The 22,406-nt window shown below is 35.0% G+C and overlaps 1 protein-coding gene across 4 annotated transcripts in view; it reads left to right on the top strand.

Moving 5' to 3' along the window:
• Positions 1-19,863, top strand: part of ABCA5 (ATP binding cassette subfamily A member 5) — a 58,837-nt gene extending 38,974 nt beyond the window's left edge. For all 4 annotated transcript variants that reach the window (XM_070394982.1, XM_070394980.1, XM_070394981.1 and 1 more), the window contains 16 exons: positions 1,708-1,878; positions 3,371-3,484; positions 3,884-4,018; positions 5,504-5,578; positions 6,464-6,555; positions 8,629-8,755; positions 10,370-10,481; positions 10,583-10,674; positions 11,460-11,635; positions 11,975-12,050; positions 12,161-12,255; positions 12,886-13,005; positions 14,132-14,281; positions 14,668-14,747; positions 15,305-15,360; positions 15,870-19,863. In XM_070394982.1, the coding sequence (XP_070251083.1) occupies positions 1,708-1,878; positions 3,371-3,484; positions 3,884-4,018; positions 5,504-5,578; positions 6,464-6,555; positions 8,629-8,755; positions 10,370-10,481; positions 10,583-10,674; positions 11,460-11,635; positions 11,975-12,050; positions 12,161-12,255; positions 12,886-13,005; positions 14,132-14,281; positions 14,668-14,747; positions 15,305-15,360; positions 15,870-15,977 (1,779 nt within the window). In that variant the 3' untranslated portion in view covers positions 15,978-19,863. The remainder of the gene's footprint in view (positions 1-1,707; positions 1,879-3,370; positions 3,485-3,883; positions 4,019-5,503; positions 5,579-6,463; positions 6,556-8,628; positions 8,756-10,369; positions 10,482-10,582; positions 10,675-11,459; positions 11,636-11,974; positions 12,051-12,160; positions 12,256-12,885; positions 13,006-14,131; positions 14,282-14,667; positions 14,748-15,304; positions 15,361-15,869) is intronic.
• Positions 19,864-22,406: the final 2,543 nt, after the last annotated feature.

The raw sequence follows: 22,406 nt of genomic DNA, 5'->3' as shown, positions 1-22,406 counted from the left end.
GTTAAACATAATACAGTGAGATCTACATTCCCTTATCCACTTAACCCCAATAAAAACATCTTGCAAAACTATAGTACAATACAAAGCCAGGATATTGACATCAAGAGACAGAACAGTTCTGTCATCACAAAGATCCCTTCTGTGGCTTTTTCAAGCCCACATGCCAACCCTACCCCCTCCCTGACCTCTGGCAACCACTAATTTGTTCTCCATTTCTGTAATTTTGATGTTTCCAGAATGATTAAATAGAATCACAGCATATTTTCTTTGGGCATTGGTTTTTCTCACTCAGCATAATTCCCTGGAGGTTCATTCAAATTGCACACATTAATATTTCCTTCTTTTTATTGCTGGGTAGTTTTTTATAATGTGGATCTGGATTGTTCCAGTTTTTTACTATTATGAATTAAACTGCTGTGAATATTTGTGTACAGGTTTTTGTGTGAACATATGTTTTCATATATCTGTGATAAATGTCCAAGAGTAAAAATGCCCAACAGTACAGTGCTATGTTGTATCGTGATTGAAAGTTTAGTTTTATTAAAAATCGTTAAACTGTTTTCCAGAGTGGATATACTGTTTGACATTCCCACCAGCAATGTACGAATAATGAAAGCATCCATTTTGATTATCGAAAATAATTATATTTGACTTGGTTTATGTTTTTATACTTATATTGGAATGTATAGTTGTTATAATTTATTGAACACAAAAGTCCTTTTTAAAAAGATCATTTCTCCTTTTTTTTTTTTTTTATTATTTCAGAGAGGAAGAGAGAGATAGAATCATTGATTGGCTGCCTCCTGCACACCCCCTAGTGGGGACTGAGCGTGTTCTCTGACTGGGAATTGAACCATGATCTCTTAGTTCATGGGTCTATGCTCAACCACCGAGCCACGCCGGCTGGGCTCCTCTTCGTCTTAACTCTATATTACATGCTTCCCTTACCTTACTCTCTGGCTACTTCTTTCATATAATACTTTAATTAGGAGTGATGTTTATGTAGATGACAGAATCAACTGAATAAAATTGTTAGGAATTTGGATTTGTAAAAGATGTTTAAAATTCAAATTAAGTAATGAGAGCATTAGAGAGTTAGAAAAACTATCATCATTTAAGTTACTCTTAGTGCTCATGAAAATGCTGTTTACTTGTAGTAGCAATAGCTTGCATTTATGTACTACAAAAGAGTATATAAAAAGCTTTTAATGCGTTATCTGTGCAGTTTCACGATTAAGCTGAAAGCCCTATCTATGTAAACCCACAGGGTACTTGGCAGTTTATTGATGTTTTCATGAAAGGTCAGTTTTTTAAAGTGAGAGTCCCTTTTCTTGTTTAAAACCCACCTTTCCATGTATTTTCACAAGCAACCATGTTTTGACTACTGTGACATAGAATCACTATTATACAGCTATAACCCCAACAACCTTTGTTTTATTTTAGTTTTGTGTTTCCTAGAAGTACTGCTGTAACCCGATTCTGAAGATTTTATTGAAGTATTGTTGTATCTCAGAAATAATGATCTAAATTAATATCCTGTTGGAATTTATATTATTTGTAAGGAGGGCTTTTATTACCTACAGACCTATAATATAAACTTTTATTGTTTTGTTGATGTAAAATTAAGAGTTCTACAATAATTTGCTAGAAATTTTTGTTTGCAAAATGTTTAAAATTATAATCAATTTCTTCCTTTCTTTTTTTTAGATCAAAGCTTATACTCAACTTAAACTTTCAGGTCTTTTGCCATCTGCTTATTGGATTGGGCAAGCTATTGTTGATATCCCCTTTTTTTTTATTCTTCTTATTTTGATGCTTGGAAGTTTATTTGCATTTCATTATGGATTATATTTTTATCCTGTAAAGTTTCTTTCTGTGGTAAGTTAACATTATTTGTACTCATTCTATTTGTAAATAAAACACTACTTTAAAAAATGAAGTCTTTCCAAACATGATAATCAGCTGGTTGAGTAATTTGGGTATTAATATTTTTATAGACAATAGAACCAGTTCTTATTTAATCATTGTATACTAGAGGCCCAGTGCAGGAAATTCGTGCACGCCCCCCTCCACCTGAGTCGTCGGGCCCCCGCCCAGCTCTCTCAGGACCTGGGAGCCGGGCTGCGGCCCCAACCCCCACCACCACCACTGGTCGCCATCTGCGGGGCAATCACTGGGGCAATCAGGCCCCTGCTTGCACCCACCTTGGCCTGGCGCCGCCTGCTGTCCTCCACCATCCTGCCGCAGTCCCACTCTCATGAGGGCCCATTTGGGCTGGCAGCACCTCCAGTGCCACATGTTGCCAGCGCTGCGTCGCCAATGCCCACCATGTTTTGTGCTGCCCTCTGGTGGTCAGCACACATCATAGCGAGCGGTTGAACTCCCAATCAAGGGGACAATTTGCATATTAGGCTTTTATTATATAGGATGATACCTGTAATCAATGTGATTTCTATTGCTATAAAGAAGTTTTAAAAGCAATGACTTACTACCATTATAAAATAATTCCTTGACATTGAAGTAGTTTTTTATGTAGACTACCTAGTTATGTGTAATTAGAAATACTTAAACAGTCCTTCCTTAAAATGTCTTCCTTGTCTCTATGAAAATAATTTCACAAGGAAGCTCTTTTATTTCATAATTTAAAATATGGTTTAAAATCCTAAGGAAAAGTATGGTTCGTATTCATGTTCACATGTACATGACTTACTAAACTCCTTTATATGAATGATTTATATTAGGAAAACACCAGGTGAGGTCAGAGTTGCTGAAAGTAAACTCTGTTTTGCCAGAGATCATACTGATCTTACATGTTAATTTCTGCCTTATAAATTAATAAATGTTTTCCTTAAAAATTACAAAGTGCATTAAGTTCTGTATCTTAAAATGGTAGCTAATAGTTGAGAAAAAGTTGTATTTCAATTTATGCCTTATAAATTAATATTTTTCTTAAAAATGTATAAAATGTACTAAGTGCTATATATTAAAATGATAGCTATATATTAAAATAGTTCTACAATAATTTTTACAGTTCTACAGTAAAACAAAAACACATCATGAGGAAAAGTTTTAACCACCTAACCCGTGGGTTTGTTTTTTTTAAATAAGAGCATTTTACTTGGCAAAGAAAATTGTTCAGTTTAAATTATTCAGGATTGTGTTAATTACTTAAAAGCCTGAGTTTCTTGATGTAGGAGCAATGTGCATGGTAACTCCTCAAGTAACCACACTTAGTTTGTGGAGTGATTTGTAGAGCAAGAAAATTTGAAGAATAATTATTCCATAATATTTTAGTATTATTGGTAATTTATATTTATGTATTTCTCGTTATTCACATTTTTATATAAAATTTCGTATTTTTGTTTTACAGGTTTTTTGTCTTATTGGTTATGTTCCATCAGTTATTCTGTTTACCTATATTACTTCTTTCACTTTTAAGAAAATTTTAAATACAAAAGAAGTTTGGTCCTTTATCTATTCTGTCGTAAGTTACACTTTATATGATTTCATTTCAACTTTCCATAGCAGCTTATTTGAAACTCATGTTTTATACCAGAAAAAAAGAGTCACGAGCTCTTTCATGATTAAAATGTTATTGTGTCTGTTTAAGTACAGGGTTAGATAGATAGCTGGCAGCATCTTACTGACTGTATGTTTGTCTTCTGCATCATCCACTCCTTGAAGGGATGGGTGATACTGAAAGCATTTAACATCTGCATTGCTAGGAAGCCAGTTAAAAGCAGCTGGTACCAGTGTACCAGCGCTTCCTGGCTAAGTGTCATCTGTGGCTCCATGTTTTACTAGAAGATTGAAAATACAGTTAATGTAGAGTATGAAATTTCTAAACACTTTTCACTTGCTTTCTTTTCTTTTTATTCTTTAGACAGCGTTGGCTTGCATTGCAATAACCGAAATCAGTTTCTTTATTGGACACACAGTTACAGCTGTTCTCCATTACACCTTTTGCATAGTCATTCCAGTCTATCCACTTCTAGGTTGTCTGATTTGTTTCATAAAGGTAGGTCTGTTAGGTGTTTTAATGTTTAAAAAGCATAAATAGTACCTAATCTTTAAGGTCTTAGTTCTTGTACTGAAAATAGTAAAACAAAAACACATCATGTTAGCTGCTACTACTTGATTTAAATGTTATTAATGAAGCAGTTTAAAATCACTATGGAATCTTTTAAGCATGTTTTTAAACTTAAAGTTTCAAAGGAGAATGGCTATGTCCAATACATGTTCTGTGATGCTCCAAATAGCATATGTACATAAATTATAAGTATGATCTGACTTCAGTTAGTATTTGGGGAGTTTTTCAAGGATTTAATAATGTATTGTCCTATAAAGGGATAAGAGAAAATAAAGTGGAGATTTTTTTCAAAGAAAAGGTTAGTTTTATTAATCCCAGATAATTGAAAAAAAAATTCCATGTGATTAAAAAAAAATTTGATGGAAGCAGTAGCCCTGTAAGTTGCTTGGTGTTAAAAAAAAAAGAAAGAAAAAAAAATTTGATGAATTATTGATGTAGGATGACTGCTGATTAATTCTACTCACTAATCTCTTTACCCCACCCTCCTTTTGTATCTCCCCCACATTTTGGGATGGGGAAAATTTAATCTAAGTACAAATCATAGCTATTAATAGTAGCCAACTTATTTATACAGAATACATGTTTGCTGAACAAAATACTTCCCCCCCGCACTTGAATCCAAATATTTCTACACATTGCAGCTAAAATAAAACTATTACAACACTTGTAAAACCAAATGTGTGGGGTTTTTCCTCACATAAAGCAATACTTAACTACCTGCAGTTAGCGCAGACTCCACAGTTTAAGGGTCAACCCTTAAGACTGTCCCCCTCCCCCCACTTCAGATGCCAATTACAAGTTGTGGGTCCCCTGTTCCTAATCCTTCTGTCTGAGTTGGCTACAAACCCCATGGTTCTATGACCCTTTCTCAGGCTCAATAATTTGCTATTATGGCTTACAGAACTCAGGGAAACACGATTTCCTAGTACCAGTTCAGCATAACAGATATACAAATGAACAGCCAGGTCAAGAGATACACAGGGTGAGGTCCAGAAGGATGCCAAGGTGCAGGAGCTTCTGTCCCTGTGGAGTTTGGAATGTGCCACTCCTTAGCACTTGGACGCACCCATCAACCCGAAAGCTCTTGAGCCCCCTGTTTAAGTTTTTTATGGAAGTTCCATTACTGATGGCATATGACTTAATCTCCAAACTCCTTTCCCCTCCTGAGGGGTTGGTGGATGGATGGGACAGAAAGTTCCAGCCTTCTAATCACTTGATTGGTCATCCTCCAACAGTCACCTGGCCTCAGTGGAAAGGGGCTTGTTTTAAATAACAAAAGATACTCTTGTCACCTCTGACACTCAGGAAATTCTAAAGGTTTTAGAAGCTGTGTGCTAGGAACCAGGGTCAAAGATCAAATGTCATGTCCCAACATCACAGCAGCATATACATTTTAAATAATTTCTGTCTTAGATTTCTTGGAAGAATACTCGAAAAAATGAGGAAACATATGATCCATGGGATAGGCTTTTGGTGGCGGTTATATCGGTAAGAAATGACAAAAATGTTTCTTTGTTAGCATGCTAGCTTAAGAATGCCAGGGGGCAGGTGTGGGCTAGAAAGGGTCAATTGGGGGGGGGGGGGGGGGGGGGAAGGGAACATCTGTAACATTTTCAACAATAAAGATTTTTTTTTAAGTTGTGAATAAAAAAAGAAAATAATCATTGGGTTGGGCCAAGGCCAGGTGGCTCAGTTGGATAGTGCATGGTCCCATACACCAAAAGGTTTCGGGTTCTATTACCAGTCAGGGCACATACCTAGGTTGTGTGTTTGAACTCCGGTTGGGTGTGAGTGGAACGAAACTGATCCCTGTCTTTTGCTCTCTTCTTCTCTTTCTCTCTTTCTCTTTCTAAAAATCAATAAAAACATATCCTTGGTTAAGGATTAAAAAAAAAAGAGAATGAATAGTTTGGTTGTATGATTTTAACTCTTCTTAGTTTATATCCTCTTGCATAAAAAGTCAAGTGTGTTAATACTAGCTAATGTGAATTTCGACGGTCCTACCTTTTATTCACTGAATATATCTATTTTAACATCCTTGGCTTTTCATGTTAATTCTATTCAATTATGATTCTGGCTTCCTTAGAGTCAAAAACAAAGCTTCCTTTTTTCTTTGTATTTTATGAAGCTGACAACCAATAAACTTTACTGAGATAGAAATAAAATGTATAGAGATAGAAAAATACGTGAAGGATTTTCTTACTAAAAATCTTCCTTGGCTTATAATCAAATCTATTTTTGACTGATAGGACGTGCAAAAACATTGCGGTTAACTTTTTTGGTGTTGGTAAGGAAACTTATGTATGTGGTCTTTATTCTGTTGATAGAAAAAAAAGAGATTCAGTCATGAGCTGTTCTGTGTTCTTCTTATAGCCTTACCTGCAGTGTGTACTATGGATTTTCCTCTTACGGTACTATGAGAAAAAATATGGAGGCAGATCAATAAGAAAGGACCCCTTTTTCAGGTCAGTTAAATGTTTTTAAAGTTTTAATGTTTTTCAGCATATTTACAGAGTTGTGCAACTATACCATAGTCTTATTTTAGGTCATTTTTTTTACTCCAAAAGAAGCCCTGTACCCATTAGTAGTTACTTATTGATTTTTAGAGAGGAGGGAGGGAAGGAAAAGGGAAAGAGAGAGAGAGTGAGAGAGAGAGAGAGAGAGAAACATTGATGTGAGAGCGTAACACCGATCAGCTGCCTCCTGCTACTTGTGTGGTGTTTCTGTGGGTTCGAACATTAGCCCTCTACATATGCTCAGGGAAATCTCATTTACACCCAGACTGTAAATTTTTTTGAATGAAGGCCCTGTTTTCCTTTTGTTTTCTTATTTTTATTTTTCCCAGGCATGTGTCCTTGACCGGGAATCTAACGAGCAACCTCCTGGTGCAACGGGACGGATGTCCAACCAACTTAGCCATACCAGCCAGGGCCTAATCTACTTTCTGTCTCCAAATAATAGACTTGCCAATTTTGAGCATTCATATAAATGCAATTATACAATACATAGTCTTTTTTTGTCTGGTTCCCTTTTCTTAGCATACTGTTTTGAAGGTGCATCCACGTTATAGCATGTAGCAGTACTTCATTCCTTTTTTTATGCTAAGTAACAATACATTTTATGATTAGACCACACTTTCTCTGTTTATCAGTTGATGGGCATTTGACTTGTTTCCACGTTCGGGCTGTCACGGATATGCCACTATGAACATTTGTGTTCAGGTATTTGTATGGACAGAATATCTTCATTTCTCTTGGGTGGATGCCTAGGAAAGGAATTGATGGGTCACACGGTTAATGTATGTTTAACCTTTTGAAGAACTTACAACTGTTGTTTTCTAAAGTGGTTGCACCATCTTACATTAGTCTCCCCTTATCTGTGGGGAATCCACTCCCAAGACCCCCCAGTGGAGGCCTGAAATCATGGATAGAGCCAAGCCCAATGTGTGTACTATGCTTTTTTTCCTATACGTACATACCTTTTCACTTAAAGGAAGCACTTTTGGACTTCTCTTTGGCCTATCTGAATTGCCAGCATTGCTACTCTTGAGCTTTGGGGCACATTATTAAGTAAAATAAGATTTACTTGAACATAGGCACTGTGATACTGAAATAGTCGATTTGATAGCAAAGGGATGACTCACACCTCCAGTGAGACAGATTGGGATGGTGTGAGATTTCATCAAGCTACTCAGAACAGCATGAAATTTAAAACTTATGCATATTTATATCTGGAATTTTCCATTTGATGTTTTTGGAATGTAGTTGACAATAGGTGCACGAAATTGCAGAAAGCAAAGCTGCCTGGAAGGGGAGACCACTGTACATTCCCCTCAGGGATGCGTGAGGGCTCTGTTTCCTCCACATCCTTGCCAGTATTTTTTACTGTTTATCTTTTTTATTTTAGCCATTCTAGTGGGTCTGAAGTGGTGTTTCCTTATGGTTTTCATTTGCATTTCCCTGATGATTCATGTGTTTCTTCCCTCTATTGGAACTATTTTCTGTAAGATAACTAATGACTCCCTCTTTATCTTGTCAAGTAGGCTCAGGTTATTTAATCTGCAGCCTTTTAATGTGATTGACTTCTTTCTGATTCTTTTCTGTTTTTTCCATCATTTTTAACATGTCGAATCCTATTTTCCTTTTTACCTTACTACTAGCAACTAGAAGTCAGATTTTCTTTGGAAGCACTCTTTCCTCTGCCTACCTTTGTGGCATTTCTGTGGGTTTGGATGTCAAGGCAAGCTCATTTACACCCAGACTGTAAATCATTTGAGTGAAGTTTTCTTTGTTGTCATTGTTTTTATCTTTGTGTGAAGTAGTGTCGGACACATACTGGTCATAAATAATATTGATAAGTGAATGAATTTAGATAATATCACCTAAATATCAGTGAATGAAAAAACAGCTCTTTAATTCCATCTTTCAGAGATAACCACAGATCTCATATTGGTATATTTTTTCATTCTTTTCTCTATGTAGTATGTGAATTTCTTACTATTTTAATTATTTGAAAATCTACTACCTTGATATATTTAGGACCCTTTCAACAAAACCCAAAAATAGGAAGTTTCCAGAACCACCAAACAATGAGGGTGAAGATGAAGATGTCAAAGCTGAAAGACTAAAGGTCAGAGAGTTGATGAGTTGCCAGTGTTGTGAAGAGGTAATTTAGTCTTTATTGTTAAGTCATCTTAAATGTGCAATGATCAGTTCCCCATGCATAGGAAAATAATCTGGAAAATATTTTCTTTCTATATGAATCAATCTGAAAAAGAAGTCTATGAAAAAAATATTTGTGTCCACTTACTTTTTTTGAATGGTCTTAAGGTATATTAAAAAAGATTCAGATTATTGTTACAGAATGATTCTTTCTTAAAGTAAATGAACACATATATCCCGAGAATATACTGAAAAAATATACATGAAACTGGTGAGGGCAGATTGGGTGCTGAAATACGGAGATGGCATGATGTTTACAATTTAAAACATTTTGAAATATATAAAAGCAGTACAAAAAATCAAATGGTAAAATATTCACAAAAGTCAAAAAGTGAAAGCTCTGAGAAATTCTACAGTAAGAAAACTTTCAACCTTCCCTTGATTCAGCATTTTCTAAGCCTATACGACTACAGAAAATAGATTCCCCTCTTTTTTTCCAATGAAAGCTATTCACTTATAAGAGAGTAGCATTGCAGACACATGTTTTTTTAAAATCACTATTTGATTAATTGAGCCAACTAAAAACAATAAGAATACTACTTGTGTCATTTGAAATACTACTTTTTAAATTGATGTAGTCAGAGTAACTTCAAATGTAATTGCAATTCCACTGGCAGTTCAAAGATGCATGTCCTAAAAATCCTGACTTCCTATTTTCCAAAATATTAAGGGCAGTCATCATGCCATGGCTTATTTATCTCAAAGACTCTTCCCTGGGTGTCTCTGATATTCCTGGCCAACCTGAATGAAAGTAACCATCTTTTTACTAGTTGTTAAGATCTTGAGCAAATCATGTAAGCCAGCATTTCCTAACTTTTATTCTGTGTCCACACGTGATTCAGTAGCATAGGCTCTATGACCAAACAAGTATGGGCAATGCTATACATTATACACATTTTTAGAAGACTTATAATGTGTATAAACATACGAGTTTGAGAAGTCCTCTGATTGTGCATGCCCCAAAGTTGCAACTAGTTCTGTAATTTGAGAAAGGCTTTGGATCTAATGGCCTATCCTTGTCAGGCTCTCCCCTTTCCATAGGAGGCCAATTAAATTCTGCAGTTCGATTTCTATTACCTAGGCCATTATTATTACTTTTGGATGGTTTCTGAATTGGATTGGGAAGCGTAGATTCAGTCAAAGCTTTATTAATAACCGTGTGTTGGGCCTTCTTTATACTGCTCTCTGCGGGTCCCCATGTCTGTTCACCAAGACTCAGTTGCAGTGAGAACGTCTGATTTATTGAAGCATGGTGAAACGATATTGACTTAAGTACTGTATCCCTCATGGCTCAAAAAACTTCCCAGGCTCTTGGGCTTCCTCACTCGCTGCTGCGGACGCGCGGCCATCCCACGTCTGCTCTGGCCGCCACTGTGCCATTATGCACTTAGTTTTGAATGTCATAATTTCAGTAACAAATGGATATTTACTTATACAATACCCTTTATTTTCAAATATAGTTCTTATGATATGGACATGAGGGGTGTGCAGCCTGTGTTATGTCAGGATAGGTTTCTGAGTTATAACTCTCTTTTAAAAATCTTGTTTCCTTTGTTAGAAACCAGCCATTATGGTTAGCAATTTGCATAAAGAATATGATAACAAGAAAGATTTTCTTACAAGAGTCAAGAAAGTGGCAACTAAACACATCTCTTTCTGTGTGAAAAAAGGCTAGTATTTATTTAATTATTTTTTTTTCTCAGTAACATTTTCAAAAAGAGTAGTTTCCATTTTAAATTTGATTTGATGATTTTTCTTTCAATTCCTTTAGGAGAGATCTTGGGACTGTTGGGCCCAAATGGTGCAGGCAAAAGCACAGTTATCAATATTCTGGTTGGTGATATTGAACCAACTTCAGGCCAGGTATGATATACAAGGGTGTGGTATATGTTGACTATGATTTGTATTGCATTAAAATAAATTTTTTTAATGACAAGTTAGTATTTTAATGCTTAAATATTACATTTTTAATCTTAAAAGTTTAGTATAAAATTGTGATCTTTTTGGTTACCTATGAAAATAATATACATAGTAAAATAATATACATAACATACATGCAGGCACACGTTCATATATATTATTTTTGCTTTTATAAGTCTTACATGCATGGGTGATTAGCCCACCAACTTAATGGAAAACAATAGTATTTCCTTAAGGAGATATGGGAGCTAGTTCTGATGCTGCCATCAATTAGTCTTTGATTATAAGCACACCATTCACCACTTTGTGGAAACTTCACAAAACTGCTCCGATCCTATCTTCTCTCCCCTTTGCTTACTTCACACCAGCCACACTGGCTCATTGCTTTCCTGGAAAATGCTAGACACACTCTTTTCTTTGTGTTTTTTTGCCTTAGTTATTTTTATGTTAGTTATTCCTTACCCCATAGAAATCCCAGTGACCAAAATTGCTTTACCTCCCTGGCTCAGATATCTCCTTCCATCGAGACCCCCCAATCATTCTAGTTAAAATCGGGGCTGGCCATGTCACTGAACTTTGATTTAGCTATCTATGCCCTTTCTTCATCGAAAGGAGTAAAAAAATCTTACCCCACCTCTAGGAAGGAATTTGAATTAATTCACTTGCCACTTCTTTCATAATGTAAATTAGGCAAAAATAGTGATTTAAATAGGTTTGTATGTCTGTAGGTATTTTTAGGAGATCACTCTTCAGATCCAACCGAGGAGGATGATTCCGTTAAGTGTATGGGATACTGTCCTCAGATAAACCCATTGTGGCCAGATATTACACTGCAAGAACATTTTGAAATTTATGGAGCTGTGAAAGGAATGAGTCCGAGTGACATAAAGGAAGTCACAAATCGGTAAAATTTAGAATCTTTTTGTTACCTGGAAAAAAGTTTACATTTCACATTTTAAAAATTTTATAACAGGCATTTCCATATATCATAATTATCATAGAAAATGGTCATGACTTTTTCATGTATTCTTTACCAAATTATATAGCTATGGAAATGAAAAGGCAATTTTTCTACTTCTAATTACAGAATGAATTACCTATAATTATCATGAAACTTAATTTAAAGTGAATCTTTTAATCAAGATGTAAATTTGTTTAAAATGATGTAAATTGGAGGTCTAATTTTAGGAAGTTTTCTAGAAAAAAGAATGTCAGTGATCACAAAGAGTACATTATTTTGCAGAATAACAAATGCCCTTGATTTGAAAGAACATCTTCAGAAAACTATAAAGAAACTACCTGCAGGAATCAAGCGAAAGGTACTTTTTTCAAACAACAAATATGTGTATGTTTTATTGATAGTTTAGTGCCTGATACTGTGATGATAAATTTCTTGCTTTGAAGTCCCCCCCATTTTCTTTCCATCCAGTTGTGTTTTGCTCTAAGTATGCTGGGGAACCCTCAAATTACTTTGCTAGATGAACCATCCACAGGTATGGATCCTAAGGCCAAACAGCATATGTGGTGAGTATAACTATAAAGGCACTCGAGACTCATTATACTGTAGCCTACGTTAGAATAAAAGATTACTTTATTATAACTAATGGTTTTATTTTTTTAATTTTTTTATTGATTTATAGAGAGAGAGTAAGGGAGAGGGTTAGAAAGGTAGATACATCAGTGAGAGAAAAACATCATTGATTGGCTTCCTCCTATTCCCACTCCCCTCCTCCCAGCAGTCATCACAGTGCTGTTTGTGTCCATGAGTTCTTTCTCTCTTTTTCTTTTTTGCTCAATCCCTCTACCCCAGCCCCCACCAGCACCCCCGCCACAGCTGTTAGCCTACTCTATGAGTCTGTCTCTATTTTGTTCATTCATTCATTTTGTCCATTAGAGTAAACATATGAATGAGATCATAATTCATTTTTTAAAGCATAGAAACATTTGAAATCATGAAATTTCTATTCAACAGGCTTTTAAAAATAAGGGAAAATAAATTAGAATAGAAAAATCATAGTTGGGCAAAATATAACTACAGAAATTGAAATTTGATATTTTAATTACTCTAATCAAATAATTGGATTTTTTTAAAACACAGGGAATTTTTCATTAACATTCAGATACTTTCCTCCTTTTTTATTTTCTGTTTTGTAGGCGAGCAATTCGAACTGCATTTAAAAACAAGAAGCGGGCTGCTATTCTGACCACTCATTACATGGAGGAGGCAGAGGCCGTCTGTGACCGAGTGGCTATCATGATAGCTGGGCAGTTAAGGTACATATTCGAACAGCCATTTGGAGGATATGGGGTAGATTTTAAATGTCATCATGTAAAAATGCATATTAATTTAAATGTTAAAAAAATTTCTCTTGTTTGATTTTTTTGAATCAGTTGGCTTTGTATAGAATTACTGGGAAATATGTAATTTTTCCCCAAAATATGGCTAGCTGCTTTGCATTTGGAATTGGCTTAATTATTCAACAATTTGGAATGTTATTTTCAGGTGTAATGTCTGTTATTTCAAAAATTGTTAGCAGTGTATTGGATTATAACCTAAAGTATAAAAATAAATGTACATGAATTTGTACTCATATAAATAAATGATTGAATAAATAAATAAATGTGGGAGAAGAGGCAAATCTTCCTTACAGAAAGATTTCACATAAATCTGTAGATACTACCCCCTACAGGAGGGGGAGCTTAATCCCCTATCTCCCAAGTGTGGGAGGTTTAGGCAGTTTCTTCCAGTGCACGGAAAGGGGAAGGTGATAACTTCTCAGCGGAGAAACCTGGCAACTGCCGCTGCTTTAACCAAACAATGTCATGGGGATGTCATGGACTGCCTGATATGATGTGATAAGGAGAGTACTTAAGCTCTGTGATATTTTCTACAAACACCTGTAGCCCCAGTCTAAGTGTGAGAAAAATATCAGACTACTCCAAATTGAGGGACGTTCCACTAAAACACCTGACCAGTTCTTCTCAAAACTCTCAAAAGTCACGAAAAAGAAGGGAGGAGTAAGACACTGTCACAGACCAGTGGAGACTAAGGAGCCCTGACAACTGTGTGCAGTGTGGTATCCTGGATAGATCCTGGAACAAAAAAGGACGTTAGTGGAAAAACGAGTGAAATATAAAGTCAAGTAACGTTAATAGTAGTACACCAATTCCGGTTTCCTGATTTTGGCATATGTGCCATGGTGATGTAAGATGATAGTATTAGGGACTCTGAAACTGGGGGAGGGGTGCTTGAAGACTCTGAACATTTGCTACTTTTCTATAAATTTAAAAGTATTCCCTCATAAAAATTTTATTTAAATCATTTTTTGGCTGAGAAACCATTTTTTTTTTAACTGTCAAGCTATTTTATATCTGACCTTTCTTTTAAACATTACTGCAGATGTATTGGAACAGTCCAGCATCTAAAGAGTAAATTTGGAAAAGGTTACTTTTTGGAAATTAAATTAAAGGACTGGATAGAAAACTTAGAAATAGACCGACTTCAAAGAGAAATCCAGTATATTTTCCCAAATGCAAGCCGTCAGGAAAGGTAAAGATTTTAAACATTTAATTATATTTTTTGTCGAGTAATAATCATAAAAATGTGTTGCTGTGTTAAGGGTTAGGGAAAAAACATCTGTATTGGAATAATATTGGGTTAATGTAGTCGAATGATTGGAGTTTGATATCTAATTTAGTGTTAGATCTTTCAATATATGATACTACTTAAACTTTTAAAGTTCTTATTTAGTGGTAATTAGAGTTATTTCATTTGCATGGAAAATTTCAAGATTTCAAACAATTTTTATCTAAATAAATGTCAGAATAAGTTATTGGCATTTACTTTTGAACTTCAAATATTTTGAACTTTAGCTTTAGAACACAGTAATAATAATTTAAAAATTTTCCTATATTTTGTCTTATCTGTGTTTTCAGTTTTTCTTCAATTTTGGCTTTTAAAATTCCTAAGGAAGATGTTCAGTCCCTTTCACAGTCTTTTTCTAAGCTGGAAGAAGGTAAGTAATATCTGAAGAACATAGCTTTCAGATTATAAAAGAATTTTATTTTAAAAATTTAGAAGTTGGGACTCAGTTTATTATAAAAACCATGGTAAATAGGCAGGTAGCTTTTTATTAATTTAATCTAAGATATTGGCAAATACTAATACTGTAGGGATTTGGTAGATCACCAATATTGCAGGATGAACCTTTTCCTATTCTGATAGCTATAACCACAGTTTTTCACATTGCGTCTATGATAAACTTCAGCTTAATTAGCCCTCACAAGTCAGTCTAGAAGTGGGAGCTTTGAGTTTCTTGAATCCCTTATTCATATTGGGCCATAGAAGTAGAAATGGTAGCACAACTTCAGTTGCATCAGAAGAGAGGAGAGGAAAATTCATGGTGCAGGAGGGTGGGAAAATAACATGTTCTGGTAGCTTCAAATTTAACTGAATTAATTACAGAGATAATGGGTTTGTTTGTTTTTTTTAAAGATAGTTAGCCACTTAGTAGTTACTGCCATTTTTATTTAAAATACTAATAAGTAAAATATTGTTTTCATATTTTAATAGCTAAACATACTTTTGCCATTGAAGAATATAGCTTTTCTCAAGCAACATTGGAACAGGTACTTTAAAGTTAAACTTAAAAAAATTATTTTATAGAAGAAAGTGTCTAATATCTAAATGTTTAGGATTACTTTGGAGGGAGTTTATGAACCAGAGACCAACTGTTATACAATATTCCTGAACTTTGTATGATTTTAAATAACTCTAGGTGCTCCATCTGCTTATTTTGAATAGCTGAATTTTTTGTAAAGTAAGTGGGTCATGATGATGGTTATTTTACATTAGCATATCAAATTACATTACTTACATATTGATAAATTATTTGTATGACAGTGCTACATAAATAAATTAATTAAAAATAACTAATTCATTAATCCTCCAAAATATTTATCTTTGTATATGATAAATGGAGTTTATTCTGTTTAAACGTATTAATAGTAATAAATCTTTTGATGCTTGAGTCATTAATGTAACTAGATATAGCCTTATACTGTTTCTGATTTAGTTAAGAAGTTTTTGAGGTAATTCAGGTACAGCATACTGTATCCATTTATTTACTTTCGTTTAGGTTTTTGTTGAACTCACTAAGGAGCAAGAGGAAGAAGATAATAGTTGTGGAACTTTAAACAGCACACTGTGGTGGGAAAGAACCCAGGAAGACAGAGTAGTATTTTGAATTTGTATTGCTCAATCTGCTTACTGAATTTATGCTTTATTTTAACTTTGGTTTTTAAAAAAAGTATGCTATTTGAATGGTAACTGAAGAACCATGAAAGCACTTGGAATTTTCCTAAGTTTCTTAATTGAAATGTTGTGGTTGTATGTTTTTCTTTTCTTCAAATAAAACTTATGTGTAATTTATTGAAACTGCATGTTTATATCTGAAGTACATTGAGCTATAGTCTGTATGTAAAATTGAATATTGACTTTTTTTTACCTTTCAAAAAGAGTGCTTCTAAATGTATGATTTAAAGTAGTGGTAGAATAATTTTATTTTGAACAAGTATCTTTATTTTTCAGTTTATATAATCCTTTTACATAAATATGTAATGTCCCAAACAAAATCAAAAACTAATACATAAAAATACATAGAAAAGAGACATAAATCAAAAGTTTCTTGCTTCTCCTTTTTAATTTCTAAAAGAAACTTTGAGTGAAATTTGGCATCCTGAAAAGTTAAACAGTCTCATTGCAGATAGAAGTTTGTGAGAAGTGACACCCACTAGGTGGCACTCATCAATCATAGTAAGTTAAATGAGACCTTGTTCTGTTAGATCAGCGGTTCTCAACCTGTGGGTCGAGACCCCTTTGGGGGTTGAACGACCCTTTCATAGGGGTCGCCTAAGACCATCGGAAAACACATATATAATTATGTATTGTTTTTGTGATTAATCACTATGCTTTATGTTCAATTTGTAACAATGAAAATATATCCTGCATATCAGATATTTACATTACGATTCGTAACAGTAGCAAAATTACAGTTATGATGTAGCAACGAAAATAATTTTATGGCTGGGGATCACCACAACATGAGAGACTGTATTAAAGGGTCACGGCATTAGAAAGGTTGAGAACCACTGTGTTAGGTGATTGTAGACATAGCTAACTTAGGTATTTGAAGTTACATTTCTTTTGCTTACAGTAAAATTCATACATACAAAGAAGCCAGAATTGCACTCTGTCCAAGTTGGAGTAAGGTCATGGTTAATGTAATCTCAGAAAATAGTTGACTCTTGAACAACGTGGGGGTTAGCAGTGCCGACCTCCCATCCCCCACCCCCACCCCCACGCAGTTGAAAATTTATGTATAACTTTTAATTCCTCAGAAACTTAACTAAGAGCCTGCTGTTAACTGAAAGTCTTCTTGTTTAACATTAACAGCCATTTAATACATATTTTGTATATCATATATTGTTTTCTTACCATAAATTAAGCTAGAGAGAAGAAAATGTTATTAAGAAAATCATCATAAGGAAGAGAAAGTGCAATCACAGTACCATGCGTATTTAGTGGAAAAAAAAAAATCTGCGTATACATGGACCTACGCAGTTCAAACCCGTGTTGTGCAAGGGTCAACTATACTTCCTTGTAGAACCCATGTATGGACTATTGGTAAAATATAGTTCAAGTAATACGAATTGATGTTATATTTCAGCCAGATGATTGAAAGTATTAACTTTGCCAAAGCTAATATATTGGAAGTGTGATAATGGCAAAAACAGAAGAATTGGAATTACTTTAAATAGCCAAACCTTTAATGAAATTATTAACTATTTAAAATAGACAAAATTTAAAGAACTTTTAGCTCTACTGTGTAATGAGACATCTGTGATTTAGACTAGGTACAAGACTGATATTTCCCTTCACTGCTTTGATAACTGCTGCCTACATTCCTAACGGTGCCCACTTTACCAGCTATCTCAGAGGTCTTCTAACTAATCCGAGCCGTCTCACGGTTTATGCCTGGGTTTTACGACCCACAGCTAACTTACTTCTCCTTGTAAGATTTATTTGGCACTTGTTTTTAATCTTTTATTATTAAGTGACAGTCATTTGCCTTCATGACACCAGGCTTTTGGATTCTTCATCTGAGAATCTTACTTTTAGGACTTTAGTACCAAACTTAAGTACTGCATGATGAATACAATTCCAGACACATTTGAAAGAAAATCGTTACCTTTGTAGATAAATTAATAAATAGTACATTGCATTTACTAAACAAGCCATTGCTAAGTGGTGTCATCAATTTAAAGAGCTATCTTTTAGTGTCCAATATCCATATAAATACCCAGGGACTTGTCTCTGGGATGGGTATTTGTAGCTATGCATTATCTTGAACAGTTACACTCACAGTGTAAAGAATAAAACTATTTATGGTTTACTAGGACAGTGACTGAAAAGGTAGTTTTCATACCCAGAGAGATGTGTTATTTTAAAGCAGAGCATGACTAATACAGAACACCACCTGCTTTTGTATATTGACTTGGTCACCTTCACTTCAACATCTGTGAAGTGTGATCAATGGAAAGGAAAATTTTTCCCTGCAAAGTGAAAGTTGAGATTATGCCGATTATGTTCTGTACTACTATGTTCAGTTTCTTTACTATTATTTTGTCCCTATAGGCATTTTTTAAAAAGGTACTTGAATTAATTTTTTCAGTTTTTACATAGAGCGAATATTTTGGTCATGAATTAAATTATTTGTAGGATGTTCTATTCCCTTTTTCACAGTAATACAATTTTTCCTATTCAGAAGTATAATTGAACTAATCCTTAGGAAAACAAGGGTAAGTAGGTTGGGAAGAAAAGAAGACAGAAACTTAAATATGGATTTATGTTTATTTACAGCGTACTGTTCATCTTATTGAATGCTAGTAGCCTGATGCACGAAATACCTGCCAGGGGCTTGACCCCGCCGCGGCAGCTTTGTCTGGTCTAATTAGCATATTACGCTTTTATTATTAAAAATGTTACTTTCTTTAAAAATATCTTAAATTACGGATCTCAAAATGTTTTTTATAACAATATAAGTACATGTAAATGCATATGGGCAAAGTTGGGAAAAAACTCATCACCTAGTTTATATTTTCTGTCCATGGTTAATTTTAAAAGTAGAGTAAGGCTAGACTTCACTGAGTGACTGTGGTTACTGACTAATAAGGCAACCCTCTGTCTGCAGCACTTAGGAATCAAGCTGTTGGTAACCATTGAAAACATGAGTAAGTGTACTTTACACTTCACATTTTAAAAAATCTTAATTTTTTTCCCCCAGTTCTTAGTAAAAGGCTGTAGGTTTTCTTTAACAGCATTTTTTCCTTTACATTGACGCAAGCTATCTTAAGCCAATAGTTTGATTTTTATCATTTAAATATTTTCAGAATTATTTAATGCAACGATTTATTAGTAACTGTTTCAAGTGATGGGTTCTTTGGGTAGGAACAACTATCAATTTTGGCCCTGTAAGATTTTATAATCTAATAGGTGGAAGATAGATCCTTATATAACTAACTTTGATATAACAAGACAACTACTTCGCTAGTGGTACTGACACTTTTATGGGAGCACAATTAATTCTACCTAGGGTAATTGGTCATTGTTTTTATTGTTCTGTTGGTCACACAATATTTAATTTTGATTGTACTCTGAATTTGATGAAATACCATACTGTATTTTTATGTAATGCGTAAATAGGCATTAATTATTTAAAAAATAGAGATGCTTATCCTTAATGTATTTTTAATATTGCTAACATTGATTTTTTATTTTCTTTTCTGAAAGAACATATAACATAAATGAAAGAATTTATTCTTGGGTGGACAATTTTTATATCAGCTATTCTTATAAGGTAAAAGTTTACTTATTTTTTATTCGTAACATGTTGTATGTAAGTAATTATCAATGATACCCTTTAAGAAAAAAACTGATTATATTATTAGTAATAAGCTTTAAGAACTGAAAATTTAAGACAACCTTTATTTTGTATAAAATGAATTCTTTGTTATTTAGTATTGAGAAATGAAAATGAGTGGCTCATATTAAAAATGAAGAAAAAATCTGGACCTATAATTGTTAGTAATTTTGTTTTCAAGTACAGAGTAAATGTGTTTATTATATTTAACATATTAAATTATTTCCAAATATTTAATACTACTTACATACTTATCAGCTTTCTTAGAATTTTGGAATAAATTTGATTCTCTCAAGCACTTAGGCCATAACTATGTATAGTATGGTATCAGGTGGGTACTAGACTTACCGGGCTGATCACTTTGTGAGGTGTGTAAATGTCTAATCACTGTGCTGTACACCTGAAACTAATATAATGTATGTCAACTGCAATTGAAAAATAAAATTTTAAAAAAGATTATAAACCTAATGAACAACTTCTTTCCAAGCATCTAAGCAACTCCTGCAAATCTAATTAATCACCTCTGATTTTATTTATGTTTTCGAATCCTCACCCGAGGATTCTTTCCATTGATTTTTAGAGAGAGTGGAAGAGAGAGGAAAAGACAGAAGTATCGATGTGAGAGAAACACATTGATTGGTTGCCTCCTGTACAAGCCTCGACCAGGGCCCGGTCTGGGGAGGAGAGGGGGGCCTGCAACCGAGGTACGTGCCCTTAACTGGAATCGGACTCAGGACCCTTCAGTCCGCAGGCCAATGCTCTATCCACTGAGCCAAACCAGCCAAACCTTTTAGATTAAACGAATCCTTTAATAATTTCAAGCATCTTCAAAATAGACAACATACAGAAAATTACATGTTAGAAGAAGGCCTACTACCACACTTGCATTAATACAGAATGTCCCATAAGTATCAATACAATAATCGGAAATAATTTTTATTTTCTTCTCTTTACATATATGCCTTTCCTAAGGTTACACATTTACCAGTAAAAGAGCCATCTTGGGTCACAAAAGTTTACGCTTTGATAACTTGAGATAAGAAATGAGTGCTGGTTAGGTTGTTCAGTTAATGATTGGAATTGATTAAGGGCTATCTGTGACATAACTAAGTACTAATACAGTGTAAAACCCAGATCTTCCTTTAAAGAGTAAGCTGGCAGCTGTAGTCTGGCAATTTTCCGAGCATTTTCATCTGCTGACAGGTGATAAAAGTGACCCAAATAAATAGTTTTATCATATTAGGGGAGGGGAAATGTAACATGATTCAAGAGCAAATTCTCTTAATATATAAATGCAAAAATGGGATATGGTTGGAGGAGGTCATCAAGAAGATGTGACTGCTGGTTGACTCCCAGCTGGACAAACAATTGGAGACTCCTCACTTGGTCCCTATCCTCGGAATGCACATTCTGCCCATTGTTCCCACAGTGAGAGCCATTTTCAAGGACACAGCCTTGAGAGCCGTGTGTTGTTGAGACCATCTGGATGGTGTCCTGACCACGCAGTTGAGACCTCTGTATAAAGATGCCGGTGGGTATAGAGATCCTTTTGCAGTTGCCCAAGAGCAGTCTTGTAAGTAACTTCAGCCGACTTTATTATCAGAGAAAAAAGGCTTATCCCAACTCATAGAATATCCCCTGGACCCTATGGAACATTAAGTACAATGTAGGCATAGTTAATGTATAAATTTATATTCATTCAGTCCTTGTTTTTCTTCAACAGCTGTCCTTGATGTATCTGATAAGTTCCTAAAGTATGCATGATGGAATGAGTAGTTCTCATAAAACCATGATATTAACAAACAAAATATATGCGTAATATATTGTGATGTTCTTGATCTTAATTCAAAGAATGAGACATTTAAGTTTCCTGAAAATACCTGTTCTTTTTCTGCTGTGCTTATCAATACTTACTTCTCCCTCCAATCAGCTGGCTCTAGCATCCACTGCTTAGTATGGCTTTTCTCAACCTGCTGCTTTTGCTTACTCAGAGCTTTTGTTCACTTCTGGCTTGAACTTCCCCCATGGCCTACATTGTCCCTCCTGCCTCATTGCCTCCCTGTGCACATTGTGGAATCCACTGTATTTCCCAGTTCAGTTTCCAGAGAGCCAAAGCTTTTGATTGGTTTTATATATATATATTATTGATTTTTTACAGAGAGGAAGGGAGAGGGATAGAGAGTTAGAAACATTCATGAGAGAGAAACATGGATCAGCTGCCTCCTGCACACCCTCCACTGGGGATGTGCCCGCAATCAAGGTACATGCCCTTGGCCGGAATAGAACCTGGGACTCTTCAGTCTACAGGCCGACGCTCTAGCCACTGAGCCAAACTGGTCAGGGCATGAACTGAGCTTTTTTAAAAAATTGATTTCAGACAGGCAGGGTGATGGAGAGAGAGAAACATCAGTGATGAGAGAGAATCATTGATTAGCTACCTCCTGCATGCCCCACACTGGGGATTGAGCCTGCAACCCAGGCAGGTGCCCTGATGGGTAATCGAACCGTGACCTCCTGGCCATGCTGGCTGGACTGAGCTGAGCTTTGTACAGTCAGCAACACATAGGATGAAATGTGCTATGATCTTGTTCCCATGGTGCAAATTATGGTCAGCCTTCTGTTAAGAACAGCCTGGGCTCTCATCCCTCAGGAGGGCTGTTTTCCCATGAAGCAGGTATGAAGCTGGTTAGCCCC

Source organism: Myotis yumanensis, unplaced genomic scaffold, assembly GCF_028538775.1.
Source record: "Myotis yumanensis isolate MYYU_CA2020_CCGP unplaced genomic scaffold, mMyoYum1.0.hap1 SCAF_16, whole genome shotgun sequence".
Classification (NCBI taxonomy): Eukaryota; Metazoa; Chordata; class Mammalia; order Chiroptera; family Vespertilionidae; genus Myotis; species Myotis yumanensis.
The sequence above is the reverse complement of the archived record's forward strand: the minus strand, read 5'-3'. Positions and strand labels throughout refer to the sequence as shown.